This window comes from Eublepharis macularius, chromosome 3 (genome assembly GCF_028583425.1).
Source record: "Eublepharis macularius isolate TG4126 chromosome 3, MPM_Emac_v1.0, whole genome shotgun sequence".
In the NCBI taxonomy this organism is placed as follows: Eukaryota; Metazoa; Chordata; class Lepidosauria; order Squamata; family Eublepharidae; genus Eublepharis; species Eublepharis macularius.
In genome coordinates this window covers 171,129,983-171,146,231 of record NC_072792.1, presented here as the reverse complement: position 1 = coordinate 171,146,231, position 16,249 = coordinate 171,129,983, and the positions used below count along the sequence as shown (strand labels likewise).

General features: G+C 44.7%; 1 protein-coding gene across 4 annotated transcripts in view; it reads right to left on the bottom strand.

Moving 5' to 3' along the window:
• Positions 1–1,818: 1,818 nt before the first annotated feature.
• Positions 1,819–16,249, bottom strand: part of GRM5 (glutamate metabotropic receptor 5) — a 379,337-nt gene continuing 364,906 nt past the window's right edge. For 2 of the 4 annotated variants that reach the window (XM_054973633.1, XM_054973631.1), the window contains one exon: positions 1,819–2,653. In XM_054973633.1, the coding sequence (XP_054829608.1) occupies positions 1,819–2,653 (835 nt within the window). The remainder of the gene's footprint in view (positions 2,654–16,249) is intronic. The other 2 variants (XM_054973632.1, XM_054973634.1) reach the window with 2 other exon arrangements.

The following is a 16,249-nucleotide window of genomic DNA, read 5'->3' as shown; positions in this document are numbered from 1 at the left end:
ACAGGTTTCCCGGTTGCAAGGAGTGAGCTGTACACATTCATGCATGCACATGAATGCACGTGGGTCAGGAGTGAAGCTTGCTGCCATATTCTACTCTCCTCTCTATGTTATCCTTAGACCATCTGACAAAGGCTTACATCTGCAGAAGGAAACAGAAGTATGTTCTCCACTGGGGGTAAGGCAGATGACTTGGGGGGCGGGGGATTCCCATGGCAAGTGTTTTACCCAGAGCCTGACTTGGAACCCACTTTGAGACAGCGTCCCCCACTCTGGTCCACAATGCAATCTGCTATGCGCACACTATCTCTTTGTGCAAAGCAGTAGCAATGCAGCGGCGGTTCCCAGCAACTCTGACATGATCCCTGTGTCGTGAGAAGCAGAATCAAAAACGACGACATGTGTTTCCTGCCGTCATTCATTCGTCTACATGGTTCAAATGAAAGACTGAAAGAGAAGAGAGGAAGCAAAGCCAGATTGTGGGTCGGTAAGCTTGCTGTACCTGTCTAAAAAAAAGAGTCACTTTTATAAAACCTCGGGCATATGGATGGGGTCCCCAGTAACTGTGAAGCCTAGAGAATTAACCGATCAGACCAGACGTACAGCCTCTTGTATTGCAGTTATCTCTGATTGGCAAAGACGGGCAGTAGGCTGTCTCCTGATCAAAAGACCCACTGGGCGAGGCCAGGAAGGAGCTCCTGCCTCCCCTGATAACAGTATATACCTCTCTAGGAAAGCTCGTTTCATTGCTGGCGACTGCTCTGAGTGAAATATTTCAGATTCAAAAATTTCGAGTCGGCAACGTTAATGCAAGAACGTCCATACAAATGTGTGAATCGCTCGGGAATATAGCTACGCTCTAGCTCCACCACACTGCTAGAAATAGATGATTCACCTTAACATTTGCCCTGAAAAGGGAATTACAAAACAGTATTCCAGAAAATATTTTTTCCTCATGTTTGTTTGTTTTTTTGCTACTCCATTATTAGTTGGCAACATGGTGAAATAGTCAGGAAATCCTCCTGGAACTTTGTAGCTCTGGAGGTGAATCCAATGTTAAGAAATAAAAATTTAGATACTTAACTGAAGAGAGGTTTTTTGTTTGTTTGTTTGTTTTTTGTTTTTGTTCCCTTCTGTTAGACCAGAAGTCATTTGGAAAGCCCTCTATGACTGCAGTCGGTGGCCGCAATGCATCGACCTACGTTTATCAACAAGCGGTGTGCCGCTGTGTACGTCGTACGCTGTAGCCAAAAAAAGATTAATTACAGAATAGGTTAATATTTGTCAAGATCTTCATTAAAAAAAAAACCGAACAAACACCTTCAACCGAAACAAAAGGGGCTGGATAATTTGGTCCCAAGTCTGGAGTCTGTTAGAAAATGTACATTCAATGTTTGGTCTTCTATGCCTTGATGAAAGATCAAGTTTCACTTCCGGGTTAAGGAATCAAAGTAAACAAGTAACGAACAGTTGCCTAGAATTAGCTTCTTCTGCTCCCCTGTTGTACGTATGGACAGTTCATCGTTATACTAATGCAAAGCACTTGGTATGTAAGTGAATAAAAGACTCCTTATAAGCCCTCGGAAATAGATGCAGTTTTTTTTCCTTTTAAAAGCCCATGTTTTTAAGGCCACAAAAATCTGCTAAAAGTTTTATTTTGTGTGTATATTTAAATGCGCCTGTCTTTTTACTGTCCTCCCTTCCATGGTGTTCCAGAAGACCCATTTACTCTCACCGTGTCTGTAAACAGTGGAGATCTTGGAGGTCTGGCCTCCCCTCCCTGTCGATTTGTCGAGATCCAAGGCTGAGCTTGAACTACATTCACAACGAAGAAGAACTTTGAGTATAATCTCTTATAATAAGCGAGTCATATTTTGGTGAGGAAGGGATACAAAGGGCAGATTCAGACGCCGGCGAACTGGGCGATGCACTTCCAGAATCTACGGAGTCCCTAAAAGGAGAAGGAGGGGTCAAAGCCACCAACTCTTCAAGCTCAGGCTTGGGGACTGCTGGTGCTTCTGCTGAAGGGCCTTCTTTGACACTCCCGCAAGACGGCTTCCTGCCTGACTGGGATGCTCCATTCACCTCAATGGAAGGAAGTGGCTGAATCTCTGCAAAAGTTGTCATGGTTGTTGGAAGCTGTATCTCTCTTGGGATCAGGTAGGAAGAACACAGAGGAGTGGCCACCATTGTCCCCGGTGTGGTAGTGGATAGCATCATGGAGTTGAGTTCACTGATGTTGGCGGTGAAACGCGTCACCACGCTGCTGATCTGCTCCATCAGAGAGCCCTGGGAGGAGCTGCTTCGCTGGGCTTGCTCCGTCTGGAACGTCGGGACGTCGTCTTCTGTCCGGCTAAGAGAGGCAGTCCTGTGGCTGACAGTACTGATGGGAGAGGGAGTCTGGGCTCGGTACTGAGCGGGATAGTGTTCTTCCGCTTCGGAGACATCGTAAAGTGTTTTGGCACTGGAGTCCGGAAACGTGGCGGCGGCACTGCTGTGGCGGCTGCCGTCTGTGCTTTTAGAAAACGGCTTGATCACCGCCGTTTGGTTGGGGTTCTCTTTTTTGTTGATATGAATAGAAAGCCGTTGCCACAGGTGGGCTCCCCGGCTCGTGCTCTTCTCGTTTGGGGCCCACGTGACTGATTTCCCATTAGAGCTGCAAAATGAAAGAGAGAAAGGGAAGCAGAATATAAGGGTTTGCATTTGAAAAGAGTTATTACAGTGGTGAATTAAGAGCATGGAAGTGATAGCCCTGGGGTGTCATTCTCGCAAAGCTGACGTTGTGCAATTCACAAGCTGTTAATGAAACAAGCAAGCATTAACATACTCCTGGTGTAGGCAAATGCTGTAATCATCAATAGGCCTTGAAACAAACAATCACAGCACTTGAACTGGTTTCCCACACGTAAACCGAGTGACTGGGAAAGGTTTCTAGCACTCTGACAGTTGAAGGAGATAAAGGACTTTTCGGACAACCCATAGCCTATGAGATCAGTCATTATTCTACCCATTTTAGACATGGGAAGGTAATATTGAGAATTAATTGTTCAGGGCAACCCAATGGGCTGGTTCATATGGTTCCCGTTCTGGAGAAGGCATGTTCAGCTTCCCTCTGGATACTCCATATGAAAGTCCAATTTTCCTGATTTTCCCCTCATTCATGGTGGAAAGTGCCATCAAGTTACAGTTGACTTATGGCAACCTTTGCTAGGGTTTCTAAGGCAAGAGAATAACAGAGATGCTTTGCCATTGTCTGCTTCTGCATAGCAACCCTGGTCTTCGTTGGAGGTCCCCCATCCAATTACTAACCAAGGCAATCCCTGCTTAGCTTCTGAGATCTGACTATATCTGGCTTGCCTGGGCTATTCAAGTCAGGGCTTTTCCTTCATTAGATATGCTTACTTATGTAGATACTTATACCCCACTTTTCTCCCCAAAAGGGGCACAAAACATCTTACAGCATCATTATCCTTCATTTTATTCTCAGCAACCACCTTGTGAAGTAAGTTAGGCGGAGAGAGAGTGGGTGCCCCAGGATTTCCAAACAAGTTTCCATGGCACCGTGAGGATTTGACCCTGGGCCTCCCAGATACTAGTTTGGCTCTCTAACCACTGGACTGAGCTGAGAGCTTTCATGTATCCCTCTGTGTGGAGTATCTGTATCACATTGTTACATTATGTCCCCAACAGAGAAATCTAGGAATGCATAAGGACAGTTCAATTCTTCTCAGAACCTGGCAGAGCAATACAAGTAACCAGCTTCCCAAGTGGTTTCATACTGTAGCATGCTACCTCTGAGGGCCCCAGTAAGGCAGCTGGAGCCACCTTTGAGGCAATCAGATTGGCCAAAGCCATAAATGATGTCATTTCAAGGCATCAAGAACCCAAGGAGAGGGGGCAAGAGGGTCAGATGAAAGTTAGAGATTAGCGTGGAAGCTGATAGGATTTTATGGCTGCAACAGAAAGGAGAAAAGAGCCCTTGTGAGAGCGCTCCTTGCCACAGAGAGAGAGAAAGAAGCAAGTGGAAAGTAGGGAAAACACAGCAACTCTGCCCCATATAAAGAATGGGAGAGGTGTGGAGCAACATGCTTTCTTCCCAGGAACGAGGAAATTGCCTATGGTGAGATTAGAACCCTGTGCGGTGTGGAGACAAACTGGGTGGAACATCTCGGATAACTTAAGCCTCAGGATGAATGGAGTAAATACTATTTTGCACAGGACTTCTGAGAAGTAATTGGCTGAATCCACACACCTGCGGAGCATCCCGGCGTTGCGCTAAATGTTCGCTAAACACCCGGAAGTGTAGCGTCTTTCTAGCGCGATTTCTGAATCGTGCTAGAAAGACGCTACACTTCCGGGTGTTTAGCGAACATTTAGCGCAACGCCGGGATGCTCCGCGGGTGTGTGGATTCAGCCATTGTTTGACACTTTCCTATCTCTTTTTAAATACTGTCATTTTACATATCACTTTTGTGTAACTTCAGGCTAGGATTACCACAGAGGGTTGTTTCAGGTGGGCAGCTGTGTTGGTCTGCAGTAAAAGAGCAAGAGTCGAGGCCAGTAGCACCTTAAGGACCAACAACATTTCCAGGATATGAGGTTTCGAGAGTCGAGCACCCTTCGTCAGATACTAAGAGGGGTGGGGAAGCAAGAATATTGTTCATCTGCCCAGGATGATTAAAAGCCTGCTCGTGTTGGGAGCTAATCGTTTAATGACATACCACCTGCTAGACAAAGGAGAAGTGTGTCATTTAATAACCAAGGGGCATTGACTCTCCAGCCGGAGGCCGCAACTACAATCTGGGCCTTTTGCCATGTCGCTATATAGAATGTGCCAGCCTGCTTTTATTGCAAAACCCTGTGTCACATTCGTGTAGCAAATTAAACCTCTTTTCTCTCCGAGTGCGTCAGTCATAAACCCAGTGGCATTTCCAGGAAATTAGAGACAGGAGGCCAGGTTTCGATTTTACAGCCTCGGGATGGATGTGCCACTCTCTTTGCACATTTAGGAGGCTTGATTTGAGGGACAGCTCACATCACTGCCTTTCTCTTTGAGGGAGGAAAAAGCGATGCCTTCGACTGATATACAAAGGATGGGAGATGAGCTTTGAGACAATGCAGTTGTTGCTAGGCTTATCGCATGCCCACTGCCAGTGGGCAACCCCGCTTCCATGTTTGCATTCCCTGTGTCTGCTGCTGTTTGCAATGGGAGAGAAAAAAAAGGGCGGATGGTGTCTGACCTGGAAATACTCTGGGTTAGGAAATTCCTGGAGATTTGAAGGCAGTGCCTACAGTGGGTGGACTTTGGGGAAGGGAAGGCACTCAGCTAGGGTTGCCAGGGGTCCGGTTTTAGCTCGGACAGTCTGATATTTTGGGGTACTGTCTGGGAAAACAGTACCCCAAATACTGGACCTCTAGCCCAGCCCCAGCCCCTTCTCCTCCCCTGTCAGTTGCCTGGCCTGGCCAACCAGCCACCTGTGGCTGCAGGGCACTGCTGCTGTGTCAGGAAAGTGGCCTGCCTCTCAGGGTGCCCAGATAGCCTCCTTCAGTGGCGCAGCACCCCACAGGAGCAGCCAGCCAGTCCAGCTGGAAGCAGTGGAGGCAGCAGGATGATGTCACTTCCTACAGTGATGTCATCACACCACCCAGAAATACGCGCGTGAAAGGTAAATTCCCCCCTGCCTCTCCCTTGATTCTGGTATTAAGCTGGACCCCATCTGGCAACCCTATCCCCAGCAGGGATGTGATGCCGTACAGGCCACTTTCTGAAGCTGCCATTTCCTCCATGGGAACTATTTTCTGTAGTCTGGAGATCAGTGGTAATTCTGGGAGAATTCTAGGCCCAACCTGGTTGGGCCTGGATTGAGACGGCTTGTTGTGTTTGGCCTCAGGGCTTAATTAATTTGCTCCCGCTCATGTCACAGCGGCTTTTGTCTCGGCTCTCCGTTCCCGCTTACCTTACAGCGGCTCTTACAAGCGTTGGATTGAGACGGCTTGTTGTGTTTGGCTTCAGTGCTTAATTAATTCGTTCCCGCTCATCCCCTAGCGGCTTTTTTTCAAGCGTCGGACCGGGACGTCTTGCTGTTTTCTGCCTCAAGTTGCTTTTATTGGCTTACCTTCAGCGGCTTCTACACTCTTTGGATCGGGACAACTTGTTGGACCACGGCAGTCACACATGTCTGCTGGGGCCACCGCCCCCTTATTTCATGTAACTGGGGACTATATCAGCTATAGCTATTATTGGCAATAATATTGTATATTTACTGTTTTCTGGATTTAATGTTTCTTGTATTTTTGTATTACACACTAAACTTACAGGAAGTGGTTAAATTGCCTTGAATATTTTCCGCCTGGGGTGAGCTTTCTTTTGGTGTGTTGCGTGGTTGTACTGCAGTTTAGCTCTTCACCCCCCTTGTAATTTTCCAACCTGGAGGTAGGCAAACATACCTAGATAAGTTACGCTCTAGGAATTCCCCAATCTCTATGGTTTTACCATAGATAATTGAGAGGATTCTTAAAGCTTTGTTGCAAACTTCCATGTGCGGCCTGAAGTCTCCTAGAATTACAACAGATCTCCAGACTACAGATATCAGCACCTTTGGAGAAAATGCCTGCTTTGCAGGGTGGACTCTACGGCATTATATCCTGCTGTGGTCCGTCTCCTTCCCAAATCCCATCCTCTCCAGGTTCTAACCCCAGATCTCCAGGAATTTCCCTGCCTAGATTTGGCAACTCTACTTCTGCTTCAGGTATGACCTTCCTCAGGCCATGCCTGAGGGATTGTGGGCTGTGGATGCCAGCCGCCTGGTGGAGGCAAGGGATTCTCCAACCCCACCTTTGCCCCTTGGTGCTGCTCACCTGGCCAGTGGATGGGGGAGAGGGGCAATGCAGGACAGGATCCATCAGAGCACTTGGCAAAATGGCATGCACATGCCCTCTGGCGGCCCCGATGATGCACTTCTGGTTGAAAAATGGAAGCAAAGAGTTCTCATTGGGGCCAAATATGCCCCAAACAGCAGAGACTCAGCAAATCTACCAATGGGTTTGTGGCCCAGTAGCATTCACAAAGAGATGCCATGTGTGAGGACCGTCCTACCATGCATGCGCTGCTCTCTGCCCAACCACAATGGGTCAAAATAGGAAACCTCATGATTTTGCAAATAGCAGCAACCACCCAAGCTGTGACAACACAGAGCTGCTCTATCCTGCCAACAGCAACTGGGTGTGTGTCTGTGGCAGGCCCAAGAGCCAAACAACTCCCCAGACACTGGTATGGGGGCTGCTGTTAGTCTGGGCTTGGCCATGATGACTAGAGAGCAGGTGCAATTGCCAAAAGACAGTGGCTGCATTTCAGAGGTTGCTCAAAAGTGAGCCAAGTGGCATGCACGAGGGAAAGGCGTGTCCTCACTCAGGGGGCAGCGCTAATTCAGAGATGCTCACATGCAACAAAGGGATGAGTGCAGTTAGTACCATGAGCAAAGCACATGGATGCTCGCCTATGTGAACCTTAAGATACAGACGAGAAGATGCACCATCCTGGACAAGAACATGGGGTTGCATTGGTGATTCAGGTGTTCGTATGGTTTTGTGGGTCACTTAGTTTGCCCGCGGTTAGCATCACCGAGCACCAGCTCATATGCATGAATGGTAAACTCCCACTTTGTGCTTTTTCTTGTTTGCTTGCCAATGCACATCTGCCTATGCAGAGAACTGGTTCGATCAGATTCCGAACCTGAGTAAAATCCATTCCAAGGGCTAGGAATGGCCAGACATGGCCACTGAATGCGAGACTTGAACATGCAAAACCATTTTGTCTTGTCCTTGAGTCTGGAGGCCTCATTCCTGAAGCTACTCAGTTGCAAAATGCTGATACAGACATCTGGAAGAATCAAAGGGAGTTAAATACGAAGGCTTTTCAGATCTCTCCTGAAGGTGTCGTATTTAAACTGCCGATAGAGCAGCTACTTCACGTGCGGAGTAAGCCCACTAACACAGCTAGAATTACAACAAGGGTTGCAGATCCCCCGAGGCCCAAACCAGGGAAATGGTGAGGGTATTGGGGGGGCAGGTAAGGGACAACAAGTATTTGCTTCCTGCACCCACCCATTGCACCAGAAAATGACATTTCCAGCACAGTGGAAGCACTAAACAAAATTTAGTGTTTGGGACTGGTTTTTAGAGAATTGGCCCCTGCCACAACCTGTCACTTCCATGTTGCACTGGAAATGATGTCATTTCCTGGTGCAATGGAAAAGCAACACAAACCAACCAAAAGGAAGTGTGCCATACCAATGTCAATTCTCAGTCAAATCCGTATATGCTTAATCAGTTCAATAATCAAAACATTATACACAGTTACAATAAGTATTCAGTGAGTAAGCTGCCATAGGAATTTTGTATTGTAATTTTTGCTTTTTATCTTCTTATGACCAATATTGTAAAATTCGTAGAATTGGTGGCCTGATGAAGGACTTTTTCTGAAACAAGTGAAGCATGATTGGGCCGGCATAGCTCGTTGCCACTCTCCCGTCTCGTTGCCCCGTGTCAACCTTTCAACCAGCCTTGCCCTTCTCTCCTCGGCATCGTGGTTGCACGGCGTCATGGTCAAGAAGTAACGACCCACCAGCTGATTTACCAGCAGCTCAGAATCTCTATATATTCCTTTGTGGACCTTATTATATTTGGACTTTTCTACATGTCTCTCTGCGCATAAGAATTGATTTAGGGGTTCATTGCCCTACTGAATACTTATTGTAACTGTGTATAATGTTTTGATTATTGAACTGATTAAGCATATACGGATTTGACTGAGAATTGATATTGGTCTGGCACACTTCCTTTTGGTTTGTTTGTGTTGATTTTTGGAGGAAGTGGTATCCTCTTTTCTATGGTATTCGCAATGGAAAGGCACACATGCCTCAGACCTGCCTCTAGCCTTTCCAAGTGTATCTTCAACCATCATCCAGGTGACCGGTGGTGCAGAGGCTGCCAGAGGTTGGGGATCGGGGGCAGAGGCTGCCAGAGGTTGGGGATCCCCTGCTACTCTGGGGCGAGGGGCGTGATGGTCTAGCAAACCTGATTATAACTCAAACAATAAGACAGGTGAAAGCGGACTCAGCCCTGTGGCTTGGCCCAAGCCTCCTTAGTCTGGCGTGTTGTCTGCCTTCTTTTTTAAAAAATGTGACACTTGTTCATGTATTTCATTAACATCTTGCAACTATACCCTCCCCTCAAGCAAACATATTATAAAATAGTATAAAATTGCTCCAGGGATCTGGAAGATGGCATTATGGGTGCTAGCCAGTCGACGTCCTCAATATTCAATTTTTTGGGGAAAAACTGGACCCAACTCATTAAAAAAATAAGAATGTAGTTTGGTCCTTTGCATATGCTACACACTAGTGTGCCTTAATCAGACAGACATAACAGCCTCAGCAATCCATTCTGTTTATAGCATCACCTTGCTCTTATTAAATATTTTATTTTTTAATGCAGGATGAAGTATTAGGACGAGCCGGAGCAGCTCATTCCAGCTTTTCTAAAATACAGCTTTATTCAAGATCTAATCTACCTTTATGACCTCATTCTGCCAGACGTACCTAGGCTAGGAAAGACACACTATTGTCAGCAGCCAGTGCAGAACTTCCTTTGCAACAAAACAAAGTCACGATGCAACATTTCATTAGAGACACCAAAAGCAACACCCCCCCCCCCGAGGCATAGATCGAGATACCTGCTAACGAAATGTATCACTTGCAGTGTATTAAATTCATTATGTTAAATGAGACAATGCTCCTTTGAGTGACAAGACCTCGGGATTGGCTCCCTCCTCCCTCCATTGACATCTTGAGAATAGGGGTAGAGTTTTCAAGATGAGAAAAATCAAAAAGAGTCCAGTAGCACCTTTAAGACTAACCAATTTTATTGTAGCATAAGCTTTCGAGAATCACAGTTCTCTGATGCATCTGACGAAGAGAACTGTGATTCTCGAAAGCTTATGCTACAATAAAATTGGTTAGTCTTAAAGGTGCTACTGGACTCTTTTTTATTTTGCTACTACAGACTAGCACGGCTAACTCCTCTGGATCTACAAGATGAGAAAGACTTGCTTCAAAAAAAGAGCAAGAATTGAGTCCAGTTGCTCCTTCAAGATTTCCATACTATAAGCTTTTAAGAGTCAAAGCTCCCTTGGTCAGATTCAGGAAAGAGTGGAGATGGCTGAGCCCTTCTATTCCAGTTTGAAGATGAGAGGGTGTGCTGCAAAGAAGGAAGTCGGGGAGTCAACACACCACCCACCTCCTGTTGGGATATAAGGGCTCAGGGATCTCCATTTGTATCTGATGAAAGGAGAACTGACTCTCAAACATTTACACCCTGAAAATCTTGTTGGTCTTTAAGGTGCTGCTGGACTCACATCTTGCTCTTCTACTGCAGATCAACACAACTACCCACCTGAAACTTTCATCAAAGGAAGGACTTTTTCCATCAAAGGAAGGATCTGTCCATCAGGAAAAGTCATTCCTTACTAGAGGAAGTCTTTCTGTGCTGAAGGAAGAACTAGTAGAAGAGGGTCCTAAGAGTCAGCTTAGTGGAGCAAAACCATAAGATCAAACCCATAATGTAACAGAGAATTATAAGGAAGGGCAGTAGCTTAGCGGCAGAACCCACGTTTCTTCTATCACATTCCTATACTTCCCATCCTCCAAGGATCTCAAGGTGTGTGCGCCATTCTTACTCCTTTATTTTATCCTCGCACAACCTGTGGGGTGCGTTAGGGGCAGAGAAAATGACTTGCCCAAGGTCAGCCAGCAAACTTCGTAGCTGAGAGGACATTCAAACCCAGGTCTTCCAGCCTGACTTTAACCACTACACCACTATATCACAGCATGCACTAGGCATTCAGAAGTTGGTCAATTCAGTTCCTGGTATCTCCGTTTGGAAAAAATCTTGGGTAGTGGAGCTTGGAATAAGAATAATTTTAATCAATCCGAGTAGACTGTTGCAGTAATATAGTTTAAAGCACATTGCAGTAAGCAATACACTTGTATTCTAGGCGAATGTCTAAACTTTGCATGAACTGTCTATGTGTGTGTGTTTTTTTTCAGAATGTTAGAGACCCAAAACAGGTGTTGCTTTCATCTTTGACAGCTAATTAAAAATAGTGGACTCTTATCTAGATTAATGTTCTTCTATCAGAGACTAGACGAACAGTGATCTACCAAGTTAATTCTTTCTGTCATTTTTCACAGATTCATAGTTTCGTTTTGCAAATTGGATATAACGTTTTGGCTAATTAGAAGGTTTTACAATAGAAATTATGAATATCTAATGAAGCATCAAACCAATCATAGTTTGTTTATGCGATCACATGAAAAGGATCTTAGATATTTGCGTAAAATAACCTAGAAAACATGCAAATTCAGATAGCATGTTAGAGTTCTGATTGGAAGAAATCTCATGAGAATCTAGGTGAGAATCTTATCTTTGCATTGTATGCTACGGGAATCTTGATGCATTTCATAGAAATGTCGATTTGTTTGAGAGTTAATTAGGAAATGTTAGCAAACCTAATACTCAGGGCTTTTTTCCAGCAGGAACGCAGTGGAATGGAATTCCGGCACCTCTTGAAAATGGTCACATGGCCGGTAGCCCCGCCCCCTGATCTCCAGACAGAGGGGAGTTTAGATTGCCCTCCGCACCACTGGAGATCAGGGGGCGGGGCCACCAGCCATGTGACCATTTTTGCCGAGGGCAATTTAAACTTTTAAAAACTCCCCCTTGTTCCAGCTAACCCAAAGTGACATCATTGTGCGGTCCCGAGTTCCACCACTGAGTTCCACCACCTCTTTTCCAAGAAAAAAGCCCTGCTAATACTTATTTCCTTTCTGTGTCCTGTTTAATAACCATATATATTTTGATAACTTGCTTTGTTAAAAAACTAGGGTGTAATGTCAATACAGGAAATAAATAAACCCTAGAAAGGTGTCTTTGTGCTTTGATGAGAAGGAGAAGAGCAAAAAGGACCCTATATAAATAATGTACTGGTAAGCAGAATTGGTTCAAAGAACAATCCTGTGTGACAGGCCTTACTAATAGCTGAAAGCTATCCAAGAGTCAAAGATAAATCTTTCTTTTGAGATAGTAGGATCTTTAGTCAGGTGTGGATAAGAGTCTGTTATTAGACAGCATTGGACTGGTGGTCCAACTCAAGTTATGGTGGCTTTGTACGCTGGGTTTACTTCTGTAATCACTTTAAAGGCGCAGTATTTACTGGTAACCCCACCACAGTCAAAATCTGTGCATCTTGGTCACAAAGAATCAAATGTCTGTGGAGCAACTGAGTGGAAAGGCTTTAGTCTGCCATCACAGCAGCAAGACAGTTAAAGTCAGCTTAAGCTCGGTTGGAAAAAGATATTGCATGCTTTTGCCTGAATGGCCAGCTACAGTAGAATCTGCAAGGCTCCATATTGCCCAAGATCTGTCTGCATCAACATTACAGAGGTTCTCAGGCTTGGGAAGAAGCAGAAGGAGAGCTGTAGACTTTGCATTATGAAATGTGAGAAGTGCAGGACCAGCATGTCCATTGAGGCAGTTGTTATTGCACCAAATACTAAAGTGCAAATGCAGATATAGCACCATACAAACACCAGTCCTTATAACAATATCCAAGATCCTGAGCACCGTGCGTCCAAACCGTAGGGTAAGGTGTGGCTGCAAAAGTTCACTCCAGTTGACTGTAAGAATCACAGTACATAAGTAGTCCTCTTATAATCCTTCTTTTGCAAAAGCAATTTTTCTGTGATAACAAATCTTCTACGGGCGGTCTAGATCCTTATCAGGCCCATTTCAAGAACATCTTTTTCAAAGAATACAGTCATTCATCACTTCCAAACTCATCTCTTGAGTACCCAATAATGTATCCATTTCCTATGTCATTTCTAGAAATGTCATTTCTAGAAATGACATAGGAAATCTGCATTTGCACTTTAGTATTTGATGCAATAACAACTACTGAAGCACTTTGAGCACTAAGCACTTTACCAATTATGATAAAAACCTGAGGGCGCCTGTGAAAATGGTTTTCTGACTGATAATAGGGTTATTAATGATATATGTGGCTTTAGCATTTATTTATACAACTGTGGTGGTTATACGTGTTATATATAGTAAAATATATCTTGAAGGTTATTAGTAAGATTACGCGGGCAAGTTATTGTTTAATATTGACAAATGCCTTCTGCTGGCACTCTATTGAGTACAAGCAGATGTCTGGTAGAGTCTCTCTCTCTCTCTCTCTCTTTGCCATTTGGTAGGATGGTTCAGATGATCAATCTCCCTTCGAATGAGAGGGCTAATCCAGGGAAAATCTTTATCTGACTGGTTCTCTTTATCACCCTACTCAGTGAACTGGAGAATTTGATCATGCATCAGAAGTGAGTGATGTGGTCAGAGGCTGTCCCTACACATGTGGAAACAGCTGCATCAGTTGCCGAGGTGCTGCAGAGCTCAGTTTACAGTGCTGCTTCTTATTAATTTTATTCTTTATTAATAAATAATAAAAATAAATTTCCATGTTGTTCAAGGCAGCTTACAATAATCGTTTTAAAAAAATCCCAAATTTAAACCAATATAAAATGACCCCCAAATTTCTCCTTCCCTCACTCTTTCGCCCAAAAGATGTCTGACATTTACACCCTCTCAAGGGTTAAGAAGGCTTTCTTCCTTCAAAAGACTTCACAAATCTGAAGGACAATCCTTCCCCATAGGAAGAACGTGTGTGCCATTTAAGACAGTGTGTCTGTCTATTTGCTCCCTCATAGCTGTCCATTTCTCCCCCCTGAGAAACTAGGCTTTTATGGGTTATAACTAGACATGGGCACAAACCAAAAAAAAATAATGACTCTGCGGTTCGTGGTTCGGTGCCAACGACGATCCCGAGGTTGCAAACCGCAACGAACATTTTCCGTTGCTGAACCGGTTTGTGGTTCGTGGGGTGCAGAACGGCCCCCGTGGCACTAAGAGAGCCCATATTCCCAGGGAGTGTTTTGCAGGCTCTCCTACAGCCATCACTCAAGTTTGGACAAGATTGCAAAAGGGATCTTGGAGTTATACCCTCTGCAATCCAAGGCCCCCAGGAAACTCCCACTCGATACAATTAGAGCCACCGGTTGAGGTTGGCCCAGTGTACAGAAGGTAGGTGTTGATGGCGGCTGCCGGGCATTGCGGGCACGGGGAGGAGCCACCTCCCTTCAGGGGGCAGGGGGGTCTGGCCACTCGCTGGCGGCACCCTCCATGTGGCTTTTCCCACCTGTGTGAGAAAATTGTCTTTGGTGCAATGGACCCTGCATTCAACCCTATCTGTTTCCCGCCCCCCCCCCCCCTTGCTCAGGAGATAATGGAAAGGAGGTAAACTAGATGGCAATTAATACTGTCACACGTGCTATGGCTCGTTGGTGAGAGTTACGTCCTTTTCATCATTTAATGTACTAATGAAAATGGTAACTGAGGGGTTTGGGACTGAAGAGAAGGATTCTTTTCTCTCAACTGGCTCTTTGCTCTTAGGCTCCAATATTTAATTTGCATTATTCTCATTATTTTCCATCTGAGCCAAATAGACAACTTGGGGGTAATTTAAGGTGAATGGCTTGACTGACATATCATTATACAAGCGGTCCCTCACCTGGGAGTTGGGTTATTGCTGTGTGTGTGTACAAACCCACTCTCATGTGAATTATTAATCACTTTCTTATTTGTTGCATTTAATTAAGCCAGTAATTTCAGGCCTAAATCATAACAGTGCTACCAAGACATCTACCTTTTGACAGCCTCATATAATATCCCAATCGCATAATTGATTTTATATGATAGAAGGGAAAGCTATTTGCGCATGGCTGATGACTGATTATTTCTCAAATGAATAAAAGCGGCTTGCAAATAACCAAAGTCACAAACAAAAATGTTGTGTGTTCGTGCAATGCCTCCTACTTTATAGTTTCTAAGGAAAATGGGTTGAATCTGAACATCTTTCTGGTTCAGTTTTATGAAAAATGCAATTTCTTGTAGCACCGAATGCTAGGTTTGTTCAAGTCCAACTTGTCATAGGTTATGCTCACTGTCGTAGGTCATGCTCACTGATTTTTCTTGAGAATATCATTATGAGCAACAAGAAATGAAATTGAATCAGAGATAGCCATGTTTTGTTCTGCAGCTCAGAAGTTACCTCAAAGGCATTAGTCCTCTAGCAATCACACCAAAATGTTGTTTCAGATGAGAAGCCGTTGGTCCACAGTAGAAAAGCAAAATTTGAGTCCAGTAGTACCTCGAAGACCAACTAAATTTCAAAGGTATGAGTTTTTCAAAAGCTCATACCCTGGAAATCTGGTTCATCTTTAATGCGCTACTGGACCCAAATCTTGCACCAAAAATTGGAACAATGTTAAGAAATAGAGATATCCCACAATTTATTGTGCTCCGTACCCATGAAGACCTTTCTACTAGACTACCTTTCTACTAGAATACACCAGTTTGGTAGAGCGCAGGACTCTAATCTGGAGAACTAGGTTTGATTCCTCACTCCTCCGCTTGAAGCCAGCTGGGTGACCTTGGTTCAGTCACAGCTTCTAGTAGCTCTCTCAGCCCCACCCACCTCACAGGGTGTTTTGTTGTGGGGATAATAATAACATACTTTGTAAACTGCTCTGAGTGGGTGGTAAGTCATCCTGAAGGGCGGTATATAAATGGAATGTTACTATTGTTACTGTATTATTTTACGGTAGCATGCTACATACCAGTTCTGCCAAGCTCAAGCACTTTCTCTATAATGTTCACAGCATGTGGATTTCCTTTGCTTGCCTGTTGCTTTTAGGCAGTAGCTAGCTGTCATGCCACCATTTCAGGGGCACAGGGGTCTCAGCTAGGCCCCAAAGACAAGTGGAGAGACAGTCTATCATTTATATCATACCAGTACAAGTTTCTATTCTGGATCTTCTCAAGACTTTTGTAATAAATAAAAAGCTCCTGTTTTATTACAGGAGCGTCTCTCATAGCGAACAGTTGTTCTCACATTACAACAGGTGATGCTGGCATGATTATGGAGATAACTTCATGGAGGGATCACTGTGTAAAGAACACAGTAGTCCCAAAGAAGATAGATGCCCTCCATTTTTGTTATATAAAGAAGTCATATGCTCTGTCATTGAGCTTAGTCCCTGCTCTGTCTGTATTGAGTTGCCATCCATAGAATGAAGATAGT